We start from the raw sequence: 21,523 nt of genomic DNA on the forward strand, positions 1-21,523 counted from the left end.
TTTAACATTTTCCCAGGGTCGATTGGATAAGATAATTTTCATGTAAACATGCAAACTTATTGTGCACCTCCTGAAAGTTTGAACTATTCGATCTTAGCAGTGGTTAATACAGCAAATATAATCTTAATTGAGTACACATTTTGGTTGTGTTCAACTCTTCATCTCTTAAAACGTGCCTGTATTGGAGCCACGCATCCTCCTGATTGGCAGGTGGAATGGCCTTGTTTCAGTAAATTGGGGATCACAATTCTTAAAGGCCAGAGAAGTTAGGTTTTGCAACTTTAAATGTACACCTTATTTTCTCATGTTTAACTAGAGAAAACTTGAATCACATTAAGGAAAAGGGCTGCATGCAGCGTTCTCGCCAGTCGCAAGGGTCCGATCTAGTTTCAGAGAGGAATGAGAATGATGGCCTTGACATAGTAGCTGTGCCGCTTCCTTTCAGCACGTATTGATTACACTGCACAGAAATTTTAAAGTTGCCTTGCTTTCAATGCGTTGTGGGATACACTTGCCAAAGTAGTGCAGCCATGACATTCATCATGTCATCCTGGTACTTTTCACAAACTATTTTGAGCATACTATGGTTTCTGACATACTTAACACTAACTAGCATATTGTTAGCAATCTAATGCTACAATGCTATTTTGGAAGTAGCACAGGGCCTCTGATTTTCACGGGTCACCCGAACTACTCTACGAATAGTTATTCTGCTCTCTCATGACAGATGAATGATTTGATATATGACTTCAGATTTTCCAGATTTTCCATTCTCCAGGGAACCAGTGGGAGAAAACAGACAAAAATGAGCATTGTAATATGAAGTTGCAGAGGCAGTATTACACCAATAGCTCAAACTATATATTTCATCAGATTTCGTCTTGTAGCCACTACAGTGCCTTTGTTTAAAACACATTTTATTGTGTGACAGGGAAGAACCTGCGTAGTCAGGACCATTTACAAGTTGCACCTTCCTGCCAGTCTGACCTTATTTTCAATAAAAAAAACAATTGAGCAAATTTCGCCATTGACTTAAATTACTTTAACCCCTAATATAAGGAATAAAGAATAATCTTTACCGGCTTTGGTTTGAATAAGGTGAAATATATTTAGTCTTTAAGACATTTGTCTTTAGGCTAACTAGCCAAAATTAAAAGCATTAACAAAGAGCCTTTTATTGATCAGAGACTTTTTATTGCTCAGATGTTACCTACCCTATCTTTACCGTATCCTTACTTACCAGTCAAGGTGTGTAATGCCCTGAGTGACGTATCAATGATTCACAAAGATCAGCACGTAATAAACATAATTCTGTTTCACAATAATCCCTATGGTGAGATCATCTGAAAGGCATAGGTTCATCTGCTTGTCATCCCTCGTCTTGCTCAAACTTCCACTTAATAGCATCACATTTGTACAGATGATAATTGTGATTTGCATATTAAAATTGTGTCAGGACAGTATCGCTGGGTGAGCGGTTACAGTCACGTCAATGGTAAGGCTGATGTGTCTGTCTCTTCCGGGAATAATAATCCTACTTCCTTTAGACAGATGAGGGAACAGACGACTGTAAATGCTTTTGAACGCCGCCTCTAATACTGATTCTTCCTGGTGTTTGTTACATTATGTCCTATGTTCCATTGTTGTTTTATACCATCAAGTACACCCAGAATAGACAAATCCACTAATAACAAATCAATTTCCATTTTAGACATTTCATTTCTTCAAAGCGGCTAAAAACTTTATAAAAAAAATACAACAGTTCATTAACTTTATTTGTTAAATGAAAACAATCCCCCAATTGGTTATTTGAAAAAGCATTTTGTTCTTGATACTCTTTTTTTTTTTTATTATTGCGCATTATTAAACTGTATAGAGTATATGTGGTTTGTTCTCTTATTCACATTATAAACATAAAATAACAATACATTTAGAGAACATAAAAAACAAAGGAGCGATGATAAATAAATGCTATTAATAAAATACACAAAGATAAACAGGAGAAAAATAAATGATAATAATACAGATCCACACAAATAGAATGTTTATGAAGGTAAGACGCTGTTCCAACTTGTGTCTATTTAAGTACGTTCTGTCAAATACATGTTTGTTCTTGTGTATTGTGGGGAAACCAGGATGATTAATGGTGGAAGAGAGAGAGAGGGGGAGATACTACTTTCTAGATACTGTTGCTCTGGAACGTACAAAGAACTATACCTACTTAGGCCTGAACATCAGCGCCACAGGTAACTTCAACAAAGCAGTGAACGGCCTGAGAGACAAGGCTAGAAGCGCTTTCTACGCCATCAAAAGGAGCATGAAATTGGACATCCCAAATCAAACCTGGCTTCAAATATTGGACTCTGTAATAGAACCCATTTCCCTATATTGTTGCGAGATCTGTGGCCCACTCGCCAGCCAAGGCTTTACAAAACGGGACAAACACCAAATTGAGATGCCGCATCCAGAATTCTTCAAATCCCTTCCACGAATCCAACGGAAAAACCCCAAATAATGCATGCAGAGCAGAATTAGGTCGATACCCATTAATTGTGAAAATTCAAAAGAGATCATTTCAATTTCATTGTCGCCTAAAAGAAAGTGACCCTGACGCGCTCCATAACAAAGTCCTGACCTTCAGAGAGACTGTAGGGCGGAGCCCCCGCAGCCAGCTGGTTCTTGGAAACACAAGCAGAGCACCCAGACAGAAACCCCATTAGACTAAACCAAATTATGAGAAAACAAAAACAAAACTATTTGACACATTGGAAAACAATCAGCAAAAAATAAAAAAAAATTTAAAAAAAAAACAGAGCAAACTGCAATGCCATTAGGCCCTAAACGGAGAACGCTCAGCGGCAGGTCACCTGACCGCCGTAGCCGATCCAAAACGAAGGAAATCCTTGACGATGCACGGACCCAGTGAACACAGCCTGGCCCTGGAGAGAAGCCGCCACGGGCAGACCTGGCAACCGGGACCTGGCAACCCAGAGAGGAGAGGCTGCGCACAACAGGAGGTGGAAACCGAAGCTCGCACCTTTGTCACCTCCTGCCAACTGTACCAAGGGACACATACTACCCACGGGTTTACAAGCACCCGAAAGGACTTCAAAAACAAGCCCAGTAACACACACACACACACACACACACAAAAAAACAAAACAAAAAAACGTCCTTATCTGCCGGGCGGAATACAGGACTGCGCAAACACAGCAGCGGGATTTGTGAGCTGCTGTGACCGGAAAAAGGGGGGCGTCCGACGGAAAACAAGCAGCATAAAGAGCGTCCAGCACGCGTGTGTCCTCCGTACATACACACACGACACGCATTTTTGAGAACACAACAATTTGCGGCGTTCCCATCGAACGACCACACTCCCTATGTACCTCTTATTTGTCTGCGACTGTACTGTTGATATGCTCTACTCTAAGCTACTCCTCCTGCACGCTCGCACGTCCCAGCACCCGTAGTGTGTTGTGTGTGCTGTGTTGTGTGTGCTGTGTTGTGTGTGCTGTGTTGTTTCGTGTGTTGTTTCAAACCGCCCGTCCACGATCGCGACGTCTCGAGAAACGACAAAAACAAGCGTTACCTCCTGACCCCTCCGACGCCCCCGCGTGGGCCGCGCCGCACCCGCCGAGCACCCGCTCCGCGCCGCCCCGCCACGCGGTGTCCACGCGTCGGCCCCGGCCTGCGATTGGCTGGGGCTCACGCGGGCACCCGGCGCTCCGCCAATCGGGGCCGCTGTGCACGCGCCGGGCCACGCCGGGCGTCCCGCCGCCGCACGCGCCGCCCCCGGGCCGAGCGACGGCGGCGGCGTCGCGTGACGGGGCCGCCCCCTCCTTTAAAAGCCTCGGCTTCGGTCGCCCGGCGTCAGCGCGCCGCGGAGGGGTCCGAGCGAAGTGCCGTGAGGAAGGAAGGTTGTGAGGAAACAACAACAACAACAACAACAACAACAACTTTTAATTTTTTCGTCGGAAGTTCGGTGGGGACGCCGACATGGTGGCCATGACGAAGCGAGTGAAGAGCTTCGAGGTCGTGTTCAGCGACCCGAGCAAGACGTTCTACTGCAGCGGGGACAAGGTGGCCGGGAGGGTCGTCGTGGAGGTGTCCGAAGCCACCCGAGTCCTGGCCATGCGGATCGTCGGTGTCGGCTGCGCCAAAGTGGGATACGCGAAAGGCAAGCAGCGGTGCCGCCAGGAGACGGAGTACCTGAGATACGAGGAGGTCGTTCCCCTGGACGAGCAGCCCACCGGTGCGTCCCCTGTATTCGCGTTATATTCCACAGCGACTTGCGGGGACCCGATTTGTATTCTGTGGCGTAGACATGTTTAAGGCGGATCTGCCGTCGCACCGCGTTGCTCACAGCTTTCTACCCTCCCTCCACAGATACGGATGGGTCTGTAATCCTGAGGCCTGGGAATAAATACGAGTACATGTTTGGATTCGAGCTCCCCCAGCAAGGGTAGGTTACAGTTTGCTGGTGTCGACGCGTGTCGTGGAATTGGGAGAGGTTTCAGCTTGGTTACAGTGGTTGTCTCTTCTCCTTCTCACAGACAACTGGTGTCGTCCTACAAAGGGAAGTTTGGCTCGGTTGAGTACTACGTCAAGGCCTTAATGGAGAGACCCAGCCAGCCTGCCCTGGAGTGCAAGAGGCACTTTGAGGTGGAGGAGCCCCTGGATGTCAACACACCAGATCTGTTGGTGAGTAGTTGGAACGATTTACAGTTGTGTTGACCAGATATTAGCCATGTATGTGCAAGTCCTATCATTCAAGCCATCTATTCAAAGGAAACTCAGGAAAACAATATGAAGGTTCTCGAAAAGTGCGTAACCTCCCGTCTTTTTTCTGTTCCAGTCCCCGGCGGGCGGCATGAAGGAGAAGAAAGTGACTTGCATGTTCATCCCCGATGGCCAGGTGTCGCTCAACGCCAAAATCGACAGACAGGGCTTCTGTGAGGGCGAGGACATCTGCATCAACGCCAAGTTTGAGAACACCTGCTCCCGCATTGTGGTGCCTAAAGCGGCCATCATCTCCAAACACACCTACCAAGCGAACGGCCGGACCAAAGTGGACCGCCGAAAGCTGTCCTCTGTCCGCGGCAACCACATCATCTCTGGCATGTGTGACGCCTGGCAAGGCAAGACCATCAAGGTGCCCAAGATCAAGCCATCCATGCTGGGCTGCAATATTATCCGCGTAGAGTACGCCCTAATGGTAAGCCTAGCTTTTTTAATGACTTCTTAATGTCCTTGTTATGCAAACAGATTCTATGAGAAGTATTTAGAGAGATATGTAAATTAGTCTATCAATGAAACTTTTTTTTTTTTAATTTTTTCCCCCCCAAGTGTTAACAGTTCTAAATCCTTCCCCTTCCAGATCTATGTCCATATTCCGGGCAGCGAGAAGCTCATCCTGGAGCTGCCCCTGGTCATCGGGACCGTGGGCCTGGGAAGCCGCACCAATAGCATGAGCAGCCAGGACGGCTCGGTCAGCGACGCCTCCATGAGCTGGGTGTCCTTGAGAATGCCTTCGGCGCCGCCGAGCTACTGCGACATCGCCCGCGACTGCTCTCTCGACCAGCCCCTCACGCCGCTGCTCAACGACTTTGACGACGACGACGACAGTCCCATCTTCATGAACACCACCCCGGCGTTTCAGTTCCCACCCCTACCGGCGTACACTGAGGTGAGTGTTTGTCTCTCTGGAGATCCCACCATGTGAAATGAACTCATTTTCCCGGCAGACCATCTAACGGAGCGCTGTCATTATTCCCCGATGCAGGTCGATGAGGAGTTAAACGGGAACATCCGAATTCTGCAAGTCTGCTGAATTCCTGTGGTGTTTCCATGGCCGTGGACCAGTATTGATGTGAGGCATTTGGCCCACTTAAAGACGCCCAAAAACTCTTTAAACTACTGAGAATTGTTGAGACGGCAGCCTGGCCTGTTCTGACTTAAGACTTCGTTGTTGTCATCTCCCATACTAGCCAGTGCTTGGCAGATTATTGGGCTGCAACGTCCAAAGCACTGACATTTGTTGGTGGTGTGCTGTGATTGTGAAGAATGTGTTCCTGAGTAGAACTTCAAACATACAGAATTAAGAGGAAATTATGGTTTTGCTTTTCCATTACAAACCATGCTATCACTCCATAACTAGCGATGGGGCCAAGAATCGCATAGTGTGCAGCTCATACAAAGCTTGGCTTGTTCTGTCTTTATGTGCTGCATAATGTCTTGTCATTCCAAACATGTGATTTGCTTTTTCTTAGGAACTCACCAGAGGAGCAACCTTTGTTCCTTCAAACGGAATATCCGTTGATTTTAGAGATATTCGGCAGGTTCTGTTGGTATGCTTAATATTATTGCAAAACATCGAGAGGGAAATTCTGGTTGCATTTGAGAAGAACTGCATGTTCAATATATGTTCACAAGATATAAAGGGGTCATTAATGCAGCTTTTATAGAACTGTGTTTGTTTGGAAAAAGTTGGTTTTCTTTTTTGAAATTGCACTTTCTGACTGTATATACTTTTTTTTTTTTTTTTTTTTTTTTCTTCCGAATCACCCAAGCGTAATTTCTTGAACCTCAAATATTTCCTTGGATAAGGAAGGGTTCACTAATTTCTTGACACCACAAGTGCCAAACTGGGTTGTGCTCAGATGTCAAGCAATGCACCTTATGAGAAAAAATCAAGTGTGTGTGTGGGGCTGTCCCAGACAACATTTCACTGAGACACTTACAATCATTATCCTTCCCTGAAACTCAAACGCTCTTGTGACTGATCTGTAAGATCACAAATATGCAATGCATCTGTAATACTTTGTACATAACTATTTTTGTATGATGCCCTATGGGTAAGTTTTCTACAAAATAAAAAGTGGAAAAAAGAAATCTCACTTCTCTGTGAATCTTTTTAGAGCATATTTTAGCGTGAAAAACAAGATCTTGGCTCGCAAATAAGTATTGAAAGAACTAACTTACTCCTGTGACTAACTAAATTTACTGTAAACCATGCTCATGAATGTGATATTTGCCCTTCATCTTTTTCTCTGATGTTTTCAATTTATTTGTATGATTTTCAAGCTCCAATGTAATGTAGTCCACAGTGTCTAATGTGAAACTGTTGCTGAGCTGATGTTTAGTGGAGGAGAAAAGAACTTAAATAAAACAGCCGTTCTCTAGCAGCATAGAAATATGGCTTACACACGAATGAATACAAGTGCTTCTTAAAAAAGTAAAGATTACTGTATTTGTACATTTGACACACGATTGCAGGACACAGGCGATGTGCTTGTACCAGTATATTGTATAGTGTGGTCTAGGAGGAACAAGCCCTGAGCAAATGGAAGGTGGTAAATGTGTTATCGTTTTTTGTGGCGCCGGAATCTTTCATTCTTACTCACCAGGTTCACCTTGTGGCAGGAGTGGTTGACGCACTGAACACAAGTTTGAAATTACACAGTGTAATAACTTAGACCTGAAGATAAGAGGCCCACGACCGGGGAGGTCACATTTTTCAAAGGGATAAAACAAAACACCTTGAACGAGCATACCTACATACATGCAGCAGAGCTGTCCAAGCATACAAAATCGGAATTGTCGTATAGTGTTGCCATTTCTTAATGTAGTTTACCCTGGCTAATAAGACTACAACAAATTATTAGTTTGGGAATAGATTATTATAATTTATATATTTTTTTGGTTTGGCGTTGTTTTGTTTTTATTAGAGACGAGGACCATATGTTCATAAATGACAAATATTTCAAATGAAAACTATATGTAGTGCAACAGTTCTAATATCACACAATTTAAAATATGGGTTTAAAAAATGCCTCCATGTAAACAGTTCCGGAGGATTTTCAACAGCTGAACTTTAATCAAAGCAATGACATCATAAAAATAGACAAAAATAGATTTAAGCAAAAGTAATTACAACCATTTATTGCAAGGTTTTTTTTAAAACAGTACTTGACAAAGGTATCAAAGAAGGAAACCTTCTCTCAACCACTCCCTTACAGTCGCAGTGTGCAAAGCATTCCCACACCCATGCATTCTCCTGCGCCAGCTATAAGTAGGTTGTTTACGTCTCCTGGAATTGTTTCCAAGTCCTGCCAAGCCGATCCCTGCAACTATGTCTACACAACCTCTGCCCCAGTAACATGTTGGCATTCAATGTTGTTTTCTCTACTCGCTTGTTGGCCCCGGGATATTCACCTTGTCAATGCCAAGTCAGAAACATACTGGAGCTTATAGGATGGCCTTCATTTCCAAAACATCTTACGTAGTAGATGTCTATTGGTAGGTGTCCATTTGCCTGCCCACTACGATATCTTAAGCACGTAGCACAACTCTGAATGCCACGCGATCTGATCCGACGTAATTTATCGTTTCAAGGGCGAATGTTTTCGAGCATAACAAGGGATGAGACTTCTTCAAGGGCGGGGAGGTTCAAACTCGCGGAAAGGCAGTAAATCAATGTGGTTGAATAATATTGAAACGTCATCTGTATCGAAATGACGTGTGTGCCGTCTAAGACGAGTCAAGTCTAGGTTCGAATACTCAACCTAGTCCTCCGAAGGGCCGACCTGAGGCCAGACCCAAAACAGGAGTCCAAACGAGCCTGGGAAATATTTGACATCATGTAAGCAGAGGCTTCTTTCCTTAACTGATGTGGGCCATAAGATCTGCCTGTTGCGTAAATGTTGGGTAAAGGAAAGGAAAGTTGACTTCAGAACATAAGTCTAACGGCAGCCTTTCGGGTGTAAAACTCATCTATGACACATAAGAGAGAATAAGGAACCGAACCAAATAATAAGTACTCTTTGTGCTTGTGCTCAGTCAACAACCTCAAAATTGCACAACTTTCCTCCTCAGTGTAGTTCACTCTGTCTAGGCCTGTACTTTTCTGGCCATTTCTCTACCACACAGCAGCAGAAGCAGAATAAGAGTTGCTATTGGCTGGATGATGCTTTCACGCATCCTGCCATTGGCTGAGCGCTGCGATCATGCGCCAGCCATGCAGCGGCTGCGTGGGAGCCAACTTTGGAAACAGTTCAGCAGCTGTACCAGAAGGCTTCTGGGAAGAGATGTTTCTGAGAAAAGATCTCTACCACCGCCAGGGGCTCCGTCTCAGTGATTTGGCTGCTGGGCCTGTGATCCTCCATTTGAAAAAAAAAATCAAAAGAGATTAGGTGATACATCTCTGTGCCACATTGAACTTCTCACAGTTTTAAGTATAAAAACAAAAAGAGTAGGACAAAATGTTGTCAAGATGGGTTCGAGCATGGTCTGAAGATTTGATGACGATACAGCTCGTCGTGTGAGATAGGACTTTTTGTTTTTATTTTTATTTTTAATTTTTTAATTTTTATTTATTTATTTATTTATTTATCTATTTGTTTATTTATTTATTAACCTGTGCTGTCAGCATGCTGGGCATACAACACAGAGTTTTTTTATGCCATTGCATTCAGGACAGAGTTAGTCAGCAAGAGGAGTTCAAGGTCTCAACCTGCAATGCAACTCATTATTCATTCTTAAATGATCAAGAACTGCTGCAATAACTCTGTCCTGTGGACGACCTGTGGAATGACGAGGGCACAGTTTCTGGTTATGGAGAGTCACCACCAACCCCCTCTTTGGAGAACTATTTATCATGTTTGGGTCTTTAAACAACTGATCACTACTCCAAGAGGGGGAGAATCACCACGGGTGAGACAAATAAACATAGAAACAAACAACATTTACACAAAAACATGAACATTGGACGACAACATGTATTGAAAAACAGTGAATTAGGTCCAGGAAAACTGGAACTACAACTGGTCACGTGGCCTCTTCCTGTCATAGTTATGGCAGCAAATGAGGGAGGAAAGGAGCGGAATGCAACCAGGAGGGTGCTGGGGGGCACTTGAAGCAGGTGTGGTGTTGTGTGCGTGTGTGATGGGACCCCCTGTATGTGTTTGTGTGTGTGTGTGTGTGTGTGTGTGTGTGTGAGATGTTCACCGGTGAGTGTACCTGACTTATCCCCATTGGTACTGCTGTAGAAGGTATTATGTCGCGGCACCTTCAAGCGGCGGAAAGGGCCCCGAAGACCCCCCGAACTACGCAGGACTTAAATCACAGCAGGTGTCCGCGATCTCTTTCGCCGTTTTTCAAAACCTTTCCCTGCTCAATCAATGTAATGAATCGACACCGAAACAGAGGCACAGTTACAAACAAATTCAACAAGAAATTCAGAGAGAAGCTATTTGATGTTTGAATATACAGAATATTCTTTAGGGTACGACATGAGAAGTGTATATAATCATTGCAGGGCTTTTCCAGCTTAGCCACACTAAACAACAATTTGACAACTTTTAATAGTTTACCAACAATCCTCTAATTTTTGTGTCACCCTGTTGAAGCTTTTGCTGCTGTGAAGTGTTGCTTGTTTGGAATCCGAGGCTTGGGTAAACAACACGCCCGTTCCGCTTGCGAACATGTATGGAATGTACTATTTGCACTGCGCCTTTGGCAAGCGTGTCCTCGGCTTTTGCCGTTACATCAGTTCATGTAAGCCCGTCCTAAACACCTAGTTTGCAGAAAACGACCGAGCTTTGCTCCATTTTGCAGAACTTGACTGGAATCGCCGTTTGTTTTGAAACAGACAGTGGTGCCAGACGAAGCCTGCAGCGCCGGAAAACAGGTTATTCAATTGTTGAATTTCAGGGTGTGACCACTGCATCCAATCGCCTCCCATAAAATTGTGGGTGAAATCTCATATCGCTCTCCCTGAATCATCCTCTTTTCCTTTGTACATGTGTGGTGAATTTGTGGCACGTTTACATTCACAATTCCCAAACCACATAACGACACAAGTTTTGTATCATCAGGCCCAAACTTTAGTTGCATTATTGATATCACATGTAGAGATTAGGCTTGACGCCGATGCGCCGATGCCTGTATCTAACTCGCCAAGTGATTCCAACTGAACTACTGCTTGGGAGCTTGCATTGTTACACATAATCATGTGAACGCTGACAACCGCTTCCTTCCCAGTGAATCACATGACTGCCTTGATTCGCCCCGATTGTTTAGACAGCTTTTGACACCGTGACGGGGTAATGGGGTTATGATAGCATCATATATTTCACAACACATCCCGAATCCCCGTATGAGCCCTGCCCAGCGACCCGATGACAGTCCGTCCGTCGGCACGTTCAGGATCTGCTCAAACCCTGAGCTCTTTTATTCTTCCGAACTTGCATTGACTGTCCAAAAATATATATTCACTCTCACACTCAAGATTTTATTATCAAGTTTGAAAAAACACAGGTCAATGAACAAGTATGAGTTGTTGACAGACAGGGAATCGAACCAGGGTCTACTGTGTAGGAGTGCAAAACTCAACTCCGGCAGCTGTCCCCCTCGAGTGCCGCGAATGAAGCGTCGGGGAGCGAAACAATTTTCAATCCAATGGTTTCCAAAAGGTCTAAAGATTCAGGAAGCTTTTTCGTCCGTCACTAATCACATGTTTATTATTTGAGTGCAAGCGTTTTAGTTAAACACATTTGTATAGATTTGCTGTTAATCATTTTACATTTATTTAACCTGGACGGCCCTGGACTGCACTATTATACCTGAAAAGGGGTGGCCCATCAAAAGCAAGTGCACCAGAACAAGGATGTCACTTTTGCTTTAGTTGTGTAAATGTATTTAGTAGCTAAAACTTGGTTGTTAATCCATTTAAATACAAATATTTTATATTCGTAGGTTAAATACTTGCGTTCTATTAATTTCTCCCCCCTTTTTTTTTGGTAATGCACATGGCCAGTTCTATATATACCCTCAGTTGGCCATTTGTGGTAGAGCTCTCGTTTCTGTTCAGTTGCCATTTTTTGTTAGTTGCTTGCATTATATTTGGGGCCATGTTATGTTTTTATCTTCTTCTTTTATTTTTGAATTCACCACTGCTTTGTTACCCGCTTTGCTTGTTTGGTCCACCACGCAGGGCACGTTGGAATGAATTATTAAATTGTATGGACGTAAAGTTGCAGGAATCCTTCTATCCGATCAAGGCGATGAATACAGAAAACGTCAGACAAAATATGAATTATACCCTGGAAACAAAAAATAATAATAAATCATCGTGCTGCACTAGGTTGGTGTCTCAGTAGCTCCGCCAAAGCCGACGTCGAGCTACGGTGTTGACTGTAACATGATAGGCCAGGGCTGTCAGGGCGTCGCTGCTGTGCATGACGCTTCGCTGGTTGCCGTGCTAGAGGAGGGCCCCCCCAGCACCTGTTCCTGTGTGGGGGGTGAGCCAGATTTCAACTTGGGAGGATGAGCCCTGTAAAGTGTTTTGACACCTCACCACAGCTGGCCGCGGCAATGAAGCCATTTCTGGGAACGACAACAAACAACGTTTGCCAAAACGTTTGTTGTGTTGTTGTGCTAAAGTAAACTAAGTGATACATACATAGAGTGGGGCACCGGCCGAAGGAGAGGTACACCTGGTGCTGGAAATTAGATGACCCCGGGCACAGAGGAGGCAGCTTACAACCAAAAAAAAAAGTGCAGTTTATTCAAAATGTTCAGGGCGAAAATTGAGGGGAGACAACGTAACTCCGATTCTTCCCGGATCAGGGTGTTGGTCATGCCGGGGGGATAGAGGAGAGCGTCGTCAGTTGCCGGGCAGAGGTTTGTAATCTGAACACCCCGGGGTTCTCCTTCCGTAAGGCAGTCCTTATAGGCTCGGGCGGTGCATCAGCCGGGGGGGCTTACATACTATGTTTATTATGGGGTAACTGATTTCAGGTGCCAGAGCTGCAAGTTTACTGCAGGTTATCAGGGATATACCTTACATCACAATGAAAGGTATGTCGCCGCAATACATACATACATGCATTCTCATTTATAATTTATACCGTATATACCATAACCATAATTTATCCTGTGCATCGTATCACGTTTGTATATCTTTGAAAATCTGACTATTTCTGTTTGTTTATTTTTTTTTATATTATCTAGAATCCACACCTCTTCAAAACATGCGAGGTATAAACTCATACAATATAAGGATATGAGGTCATGCAGAGACTTCCTTACTGTAAGACTTTTTTGGCTTTGCCCACTCTCGCATCATTTCTGGTCAAGGATATTTGAACGCTCTTCTAGGGTCTATGAAATGGACATTGTTCTTGAGCCTCAACTTGCCCCCCGTGGATGCTCAGAGAACACCCCAGGCCACACGTGTGGAACGCTAATGGCGCCATGCTCGCGATGGCTGCAGCCAAGAAGTTCATTCTACCGGACTGGAAATCATCCACTACCCCCCTTCAAAAATGGTGTAATGAGACCAGTCAGCCAGGACATTTACAAGGAAACATTAGTAGACAATTCAAGTGAAACTGTTAATGAAGATATGTCAATGTAAAAGTGTTTGTAAAGGCTAATCTACCATACCGTCTGGCAGCTGTTTTAGTTAGATTGTATGTCGTTTGTTTTGTTTCTTTTTCTTTGTGTGTGTGTGTTTTGCGTAAGGAGGAGGCCAGTACTGCTTGAACCAAAGGAATTTGTTCACCCTAAATGGGTTAACCAAGGATCTTGTTTATCGTGATGACCCCCCTCCTGAATCCAGTGACGTGGTCAAGGGCAACAGCATATATAGCATTTCATGTTAACAGGCTTGTTTGTCTTAGCAACTGGCTCAGTGAAAAGGAACAGGAGAACGATGGCAGCTTGTTTATGGTGAAAATGTTGTTAAATACATTTTGATAAAGATTATCCTGTATTTCTGTTCTCAATAATCAAATCATTGTATGCCTATAATTCAATGCACCGCTTTTAAAATAGAAAAAATATTGATTTTGTGTAACTTGTGACTAAATGTAAAAATTGCGATGAATCGCAATATCATATCATATCATGCGATAATCGGGATAAATGCGTTTTTATATTCAAGGGTTTATGATCTACGTAGAGTCGATTGCTCCACCGTCCGCCATTTCCACTTCTGGTTACACATTGGTTGACGCACTGCCGTAAATCGATCATTTTCACGGGACATGTTAACCTGTGGCAGTGCGAATACATAGTAATATCGGGACTCATAGGGAACCAATCCAAACGCAGATGGTGTCATTATTCTATAGCCATTACACTGTGCAATCAACATTCACTTCATAATGATAATTCAATGAAAAACAGTTGTCTTTTATCCCTTTAATCCCCACTCGTTGTTAGAAAAGTATCCAACATCAAACTTTTTCAGACATAAAATCGTGAAACAAAATGTTGGGAACCCCGGGATTAGGTACGGTAATAAATAATAATAAATAGTAAAAGCGGTAGCCTACTTCAGGCAAGTACACGTGAGTATAAGATTCCAGGCCTGCAGTCTGTGCCTGGCACCCGCAGCCCGGGTTCTGCCTGCACCTGGGGGTCTCCTGGTGCTCCCTGGGACTGGGTTATGCTCCTCGGGGCTGGGCGTGGGGGTTGCTCCACGGCCCTCTGGCTTCTCTGGGGGCCCGGGGGTCTTCTGTGGCCGCAGGGCAGGGTACTCGGGGCTTACCTGCAGGGTTAGGGTGTCTACAGGGCTGCGGAGTTCGGGGGGCCTTCGGGGCCCATTCCACTGCTTGAAGGCGCCGCAACATAATACCGACCTTCTACACCAGTGCCAATGGGCATAAGTCATGTACACTCACCGGTGGACATCTCACACACACACACACACACACACACACACACACACACACACAGGGGGTCCCATCACACATGCACACACACCATCACACCTGCTTCAAGTGCACCCCAGCACCCTCCTGGTTGCATTCCTCTCCTTTCCTCCCTCATTTGCTGCCATAACTATGACAGGAAGAGGCCATGTGACCAGTTGTAGTTCCAGTTTTCCTGGACCTAATTCACTGTTTTTCAATACATCGTCGTCGTCGTCGTCCAATGTTCATGTTTTTGTGTAAATGTTGTTTGTTTCTATGTTTATTTGTCTCACCCGTGGTGATTCTCCCCCTCTTAGAGTAGTGATCAGTTGTTTATAAACCCAAACATGGTAAATAGTTCTCCAAAGATGGGGGTTGGTGGTGGCTCTCCATAACCAGAAACTGTGCTCTTGACATTCCACAGGTCGTCCACAGGACAGAGTTATTGCAGCAGTTCTTGATGATTTCAGAATGAATAAAGAGTTGCATTGCATGAGAACCTGAACTCCACTTGCAGACTAACTCCTATCCAACCCTAGATGCAATGGCATAAAAATACTCTGTGTTGTATGCCCAGCATGCTGACAGCACAAGTAAAAAAAATAAAAAATAGAAAAAATAGAATAGACAGGTATAGCAGATAAGTATGGAGGCACGTATTAGGTTCAGCACAGGTTTAGGGTTTTCCTGGGGTCATGAGCCTATTGTGCCCATTGAAAACACACACACACACACACACACAAGCACACACACACACTGACGGCTGTACAGTGTGTACTGTTGCGAACAACCATGGAATGGCCCATGTATTGTAGCTCTCATATGTAAAATAATCCAAAATATTACACCAGACTTTGCTCTAATTTATGGCTTTCGTATCTTTCCATGTCCCGAGAGGTAGGATAGATTGTACAACTGCAAATGCAAAAAAACCCCACTTCTCTGACCTTGTATGCCAAAGAGAAAGTGGAAGTTTGCCGTTGAGGTCAGTTTCCTGTCTGGGTCAGCATTCCATACAGGAGTTAACACCAACACTGAACAAACAATGTCCATGTTGGGAAAAACCAGATGACAGCCGAGATTAATCGGGTGGTTTCGAAAATGTGTGGGATGTTGTGGGGATATTATGACACATTTCCTAATAACAATTCGCACAAGCAGAAAGTACAGAATGGGTAGAAGTTTAGAACAGGGTAGAAGTAAAACACTGTGAACGTCCACTCCCTCCCTGCAGGAAGGCTCTGCGTCAAGCCTGAGGTCAGTTCCCTTCAGCGAACCCCGCCACCTGGTGGTCAAATAAGGATCAGCCCGCTGGTCGAGGAGATGCGGTTCAGCCTGACGGTCTTTATTGACGTCATTCACGGCTGACGATCTAATTTAGTGCGTCACGTTTTGAGGCGAGACTCGAATGACATTTTTTATCCATTATTTTTTTTACTTTTCTTTGTTCATTTAACCCACACCCAAGACCCCATGATGTAGCTATTGTTGTTTTTTTGTTTTTTTTTAACAAAATATTACACAGTGCATACAAGTAAATAGCAAGTACCGGTTAAAATTTAGTCCATTTCCCAAAATAAAACCCAAATCTCAATAGCAGCCTACATGAGCTACTGCTAGCTGTGTGTGTGTGTGTGTGTGTGTGTGTGTGTGTGTGTGATTCAACGATTAGGGTGCCATTTAGCCCTTGCAACTCTTCATTTCATTACTTTGAGTTTTACTTTGTTTTATTCTCTCTCTCTTTCTTTTACAAGTTCTTTAAATCAAGGCTCATTCATGTTTCCCAGGCAGGTGCAGAGGGCGTGGCACCCGCCCGTTTACCCTCCATGTCCATGATGGCCTTCTTTATCAGGCACCAAGTGGGTTTTTTGCCTGAATGGGCTAATTCATCAAAATCTGAATATCAGTTGCCAACTTTTGGTTAAAAAAAAATCACCCTATTTGTGTGGTTTTGGTGAAGAAGGCAAGAACACTATCCAAACACCGGGTCGGAATCAGAGCATCAGTGGTAAAATAAGCTAAGCCAACAGTCCGGAGTTGGGGATAAAACGCTGTTTTGGGAATAAACACCTGGAGTAAAAGGCGTCTGTGCTCCACCGCGCATCCCCGATTTTATATAGACAATATAGAAATATATTGCCAATCAAGCATTAATATTCATAATAATAATAATATTAATGAATACATTAATATTCAAAATATTTAATACAATCAAAACAGCTATTTTCAATATAAATTGTAAAAATAAATGAAACTTCACTTTCGCTTATACTTGTACACATTTTATTTTTTATTCCTTGATATTTATCACATTATTCTCAGTTTGCAAACACTGCACAATGTTCATAGTTTGTTGGTTTATCTCGCATCAGTACAGTATTCCCTGGTATTCCTTGATATTCATTTTCTCGGTTCTCAAACATTGCACTATGTAGGTAGACACACATATACATAGTTTATGTGGTTGATTGTTGGTATATTTAAAATGATGTATATAGATTCTTTATGTTATCTTACTCCTACTTTCTATTTATTTATTCCTATTTTATTTTTTTGTAAAACTCTGCCCTGCACAGTCTCTGGAGTTTGCGTAAAAACCTTTCACGACGTACTGTCCACCGTGCAATATTTATGTGACAAATAAATCTTAAATCTTTGAGTTTCTGGGTTATCGACGTAGATATTTTCCCCCTCTCCTCCCCCCATAGACTATGTTCCCAAGTAACACAGTCGATTCCCTGAGATCGCCTATGAATTGAAAATTCCTGAACGTATGCTTCTTTTTGGATACAAACATAGTACATAATACATCCAGATAAAAACAATACGCTGGCTTCCAAAAACCTAATAGACAAAACCTTAAAAAAAAAAAGGCAGAGTTGTGACATTCTTCTCTGGGGGTGACCACTCTGTGCTGGTGTAACTATTTAACGACCTCGTCGTTGTAATAAGTCACTTAAATCTATAAAAACATTATTAAAAAAGAAAATGTTTTTCGGCCTTGCTGAGTCTCTGCAAGTAACATATTTTGAATACATCTGTCAATACATGTGGCGCTAGCTATAACAATGTTAACAAACACAGTGGAACGAGAGGAGAACATTAAGTATATTCTACACCTCTAATAAAGGTGGTAGTTATCATTTCCTCCATTTTTACAATCAACCGATCCACAACGATAAGTCATTACCCTCCGTCTTTTATTTGGAAGAAAGCTTGTCGATTCTGTCATGCACTCGAGCGTGCGAGTAGGGGCGGCATCGGAGAGCCCGGATGTTTCTTCAACTGGGCCGCGATGGAAGTTGTTTTGCTTCACTCACTCTCCCCTCCAAGTTCGTTGCCCTTGGTTCTAATTGAGTTGTCCTCCACGTGACGCGTCTATAATATTGATTTCCAATCTACTACTAGAGATGATTTGGTCTCTCTCGACGCCTCTCCGTGCTGGTGTCTTAGTTGACCTAGTTGGGCGAACACTGTGGACCCCGTTTTTACTGAGTTTTGCATGTGGACATCTTGGTTGCATCCCGCTCTGCTACGCCTGAACCTCGGGGTCACGAAGAGCGGAAGATGAAGTGGGCTGAGAAAATCCGTCCACGGCCATACAAATGACAGTGTTACATTCAGGGAGGGGGCGAACTAGTGACACTATTTCAGGAGATGGAGCAGGGCCGAGGTGGGAGGGGCAGGCAGGGTTACAGATCAGATTGGGCTTTGACTTGGGCACAGGCGGAGGCAAAATAATGGGTGTCCTTCTCCACGGTGGGCCATCATAACGGCTGATGAAGGCGAGACAGGGTGCGGTTAAGCCCAGGGTGTAAGGTGAGTTTCGAGGAATGAGGTGAGTGGGAGCACCAGCGGGACGAGGCCGAAGACACGGAGCCTCCCGGACAGCGTCTTCGCTGTCCCATGTAATGGCAGTGACGACGATGTCAAGCGTGGCCAGACCTCGGTCCGTCTTGTCCTTCCTGCAGGTGTCTCATTGTTGCGCAGAGCTGGAACGACCGGTGGATGAGGGAACTTGCGAGTGCAGGAGCTTGGACTGACTGACTGCAAGGCAGGGCAGATTGGGCGGTTGCTGCCCGTAGGAACGATAACCTCTTCTCCCTCCTCTGCCCGTGGGAACCACTGTCCGTGCAGATGGCCAAATCTATGAGGGCATCCAGATCAAGAGGGAGTCCCCCAGACGTGAGCTTGTCTTTGCTTACACCCAATTCGATGGCGCTACCTGGCGTAAGATGGCGGACACGGGCTGCTCACGCTTAATGAGACAACGTTCAAATGCAAGATGCAATTCCCCCTTTTTAATTTACATTTTCTATATCAAACAACCTCTTAATCAAACTGCGGGCGAGGGGCTTTGCAGTCATGTTTCTCGCACCAGCAAGCCAGGGAAGAGAGGAATGAGATGACGTAAGGATTTGAACACAAGAGTTTAAAAAGGAAACTCCAAATAGTGCTCCATTATTGAATGAAATAACAGTTAATTGTCATTGCACTGGTTAACTAGAAGTGTTTAGCGATTACTAAGAAGCTAAGACACTTTTGCTAAAAATGCAGCTGAAAATGTATGTTATGTTAGAATATGGTACATGTGGTTATGAGTATAGGCCGAGCCCTTTAAGGCTGAGTGAGTGTATTCATTAGTTTGTCTTTGAGTCAATTTCCTACTCTTATAGCAGTCAAACAGCTCAATGAAGCTTTCATGTACTACCACAAATGCAGGGCTTATACACTTTACACTGCAGCAGTAAATTGTTTCAACCTTTATTAAACATAGCTTGCAAGAGATAAATATTACAAAGTTATTTCCTCCAAAATTAGCTTATTTTTTCCAGTCAATGCATAACTGTTTTCAATCAACTGGCAGTATTCAAACAGCGTCAATATTTTTTGTTTACCTTTTTTCTTTTCTGAAGACATTTAAATATCAAGGATGTGCAAAAGGTTAGGATTAATGAGCAAGAATCATGAGCAAACAAAAAAAAAGAAAAAAAAAAAAAGTCTTAATTAAATCTCGGGTGAAATTGAATTTACTGATCTTGTCACTCATTCCAAATATGTTAATTTGAAATATTTAACATGCGTTAAGGAAATTTTCATTGTACGTTCAAAATGTATTAAAATGAGTTTGCAATATTCCCTGCATTTTCAACAGCAACTAATATGATAAAAGAAAAAAAACATAGCCAGGAAATGTGATCATCGATCCAGCTTATATCGCTCACAATGTCTTAATAAGTGCATGGGGTAGCAGAGATTATTTTGAATTATTTTGTGAAATATTTTAATGAAATTATTTTTTGTGAAAGTATATTTTATAGTAATACATTCTTACACCCGGTTTACAGGAAAGGTAGCCGATTCAATCCGTATGATTATGGTATAATACTGAATGTTTGTGTCCACACCAAATCTGCATCTTACCACTACTCTTGGAGAGGATGAGTTTGACATATTGAGGCAATGATGGGATAGAAATCACCCCAATCCAAGATAGAGGCAATGTACTACAGATACCCCTTATGCGTACCATGTTTCATCCTCTCACTGTGGGGCCGGGTTGGGGTTGACTGGGTGCACTTCAGAACACCAGGCTACATGATCTCCCATCTGAATCAATGACCACTTTTCTGAATTACCCTTAACAAGTGCCCCAAAATATAGAAAGGAAACACATTCAGGAGATAGCGTCGAGAATAATGGAGCGTTTTAAAATCCCATACATTTTGCACATTTGTTACACAAGAATATACAGTGATCACAAAACGAAATGACAAGCTTCACAATATTCATGGCTTCTTGTTTGCGTTTCTACACAATATACAACCATTTAAATTTCAATTCCTTTTTTTCAATACAAGGGAGGAAAAAAAGCTTATGTACAATAAGTCATTATTACTTCAAACCTAGCAAATAGTCTTTTTTTTTTCAGTTCATAGTCAACATATTTTGTTTACGTTATTTTTTTTTTTTTTTTACTTCATTAGAAACCAAAGACGAAGTTGAGACTTAAAAAACGAAAAAAACAAAAAAAAAAACACAAGAAAAAAAAAAAAAAAAAAAAAAACATTGACATGCTTTTTGTTTTCAAAATATCCATTTGAAAACAAACCGCAATGGAAACACAAAGTGGCGTGGATGCATCATTTTTACGTCTTTGAGAGTGAGCGAGCGAGAGAGCAAGTCTGGCGACAGGAGGCTTGTTTTGTACCATAAATACATTTTGCTTATTGGACAAGACGCAAATTTAACAACCCAATTTACAGGAGAGGTTGGAGGAGGGGTGGTCTCACCGTCATGAAATACACAAGGGAAGAAAAAAAGAATAAGCGCTTCAAAGTGTAAACAGTTCAGTTATCGATGAGTTACTATGAATTAAATCCTATGTAGTTTCAAGATAACCGTTGTCACGTCACTGTGATTTGTTAGTGCGTCGAAAAACCTACAACAGTAAGCGTTTTGTCCGGATGCTCCCGAACAGCTCGGTTTGGTCCGATAAAGGGGACCGCCTTGCCAGGCCAAGCGTGGAACCCCCAAACTGAAATTGACCTCGCATGGATTCACTTTTTAAATTCCCTTTTCATGACAACCAACAGGTGTTGTCAGGGACACAAATGCAATGGGGGAAAGGTGGTACTTGATGCAGGCAATGAAGAAATGTTTAACTTCTAAAAAAAAACCCAAAAAAAAAAAAACCCAAAAAAACTCAGACGTTTACTTCAAAACGTTAACGTTTCACGACTTTAAAAAGGTGGCGAAACCCCGGGAATGACGGAAACGTTTTTAGTCGTGAACTGCCCCTGAACAGAAACAAACATGGGAAT

At 43.2% G+C, this 21,523-nt stretch overlaps 1 protein-coding gene across 1 annotated transcript; it reads left to right on the top strand.

Annotated features, from left to right (window-relative positions):
* The first annotated feature begins 3,867 nt into the window (after nucleotides 1-3,867).
* txnipa (thioredoxin interacting protein a) lies at nucleotides 3,868-6,891 on the top strand. Its single transcript, XM_080008133.1, has 6 exons — nucleotides 3,868-4,252; nucleotides 4,387-4,462; nucleotides 4,554-4,701; nucleotides 4,856-5,215; nucleotides 5,378-5,686; nucleotides 5,783-6,891. The coding sequence occupies exons 1-6, from the start codon at nucleotides 3,997-3,999 to the stop codon at nucleotides 5,828-5,830; spliced, it is 1,197 nt and encodes a 398-aa protein (XP_079864259.1). The 5' UTR covers nucleotides 3,868-3,996; the 3' UTR covers nucleotides 5,831-6,891.
* The last annotated feature ends 14,632 nt before the right edge of the window (nucleotides 6,892-21,523 follow it).

The sequence above is a fragment of the Zeus faber genome (assembly GCF_960531495.2).
Source record: "Zeus faber genome assembly, chromosome: 1".
NCBI lineage: Eukaryota > Metazoa > Chordata > Actinopteri > Zeiformes > Zeidae > Zeus > Zeus faber.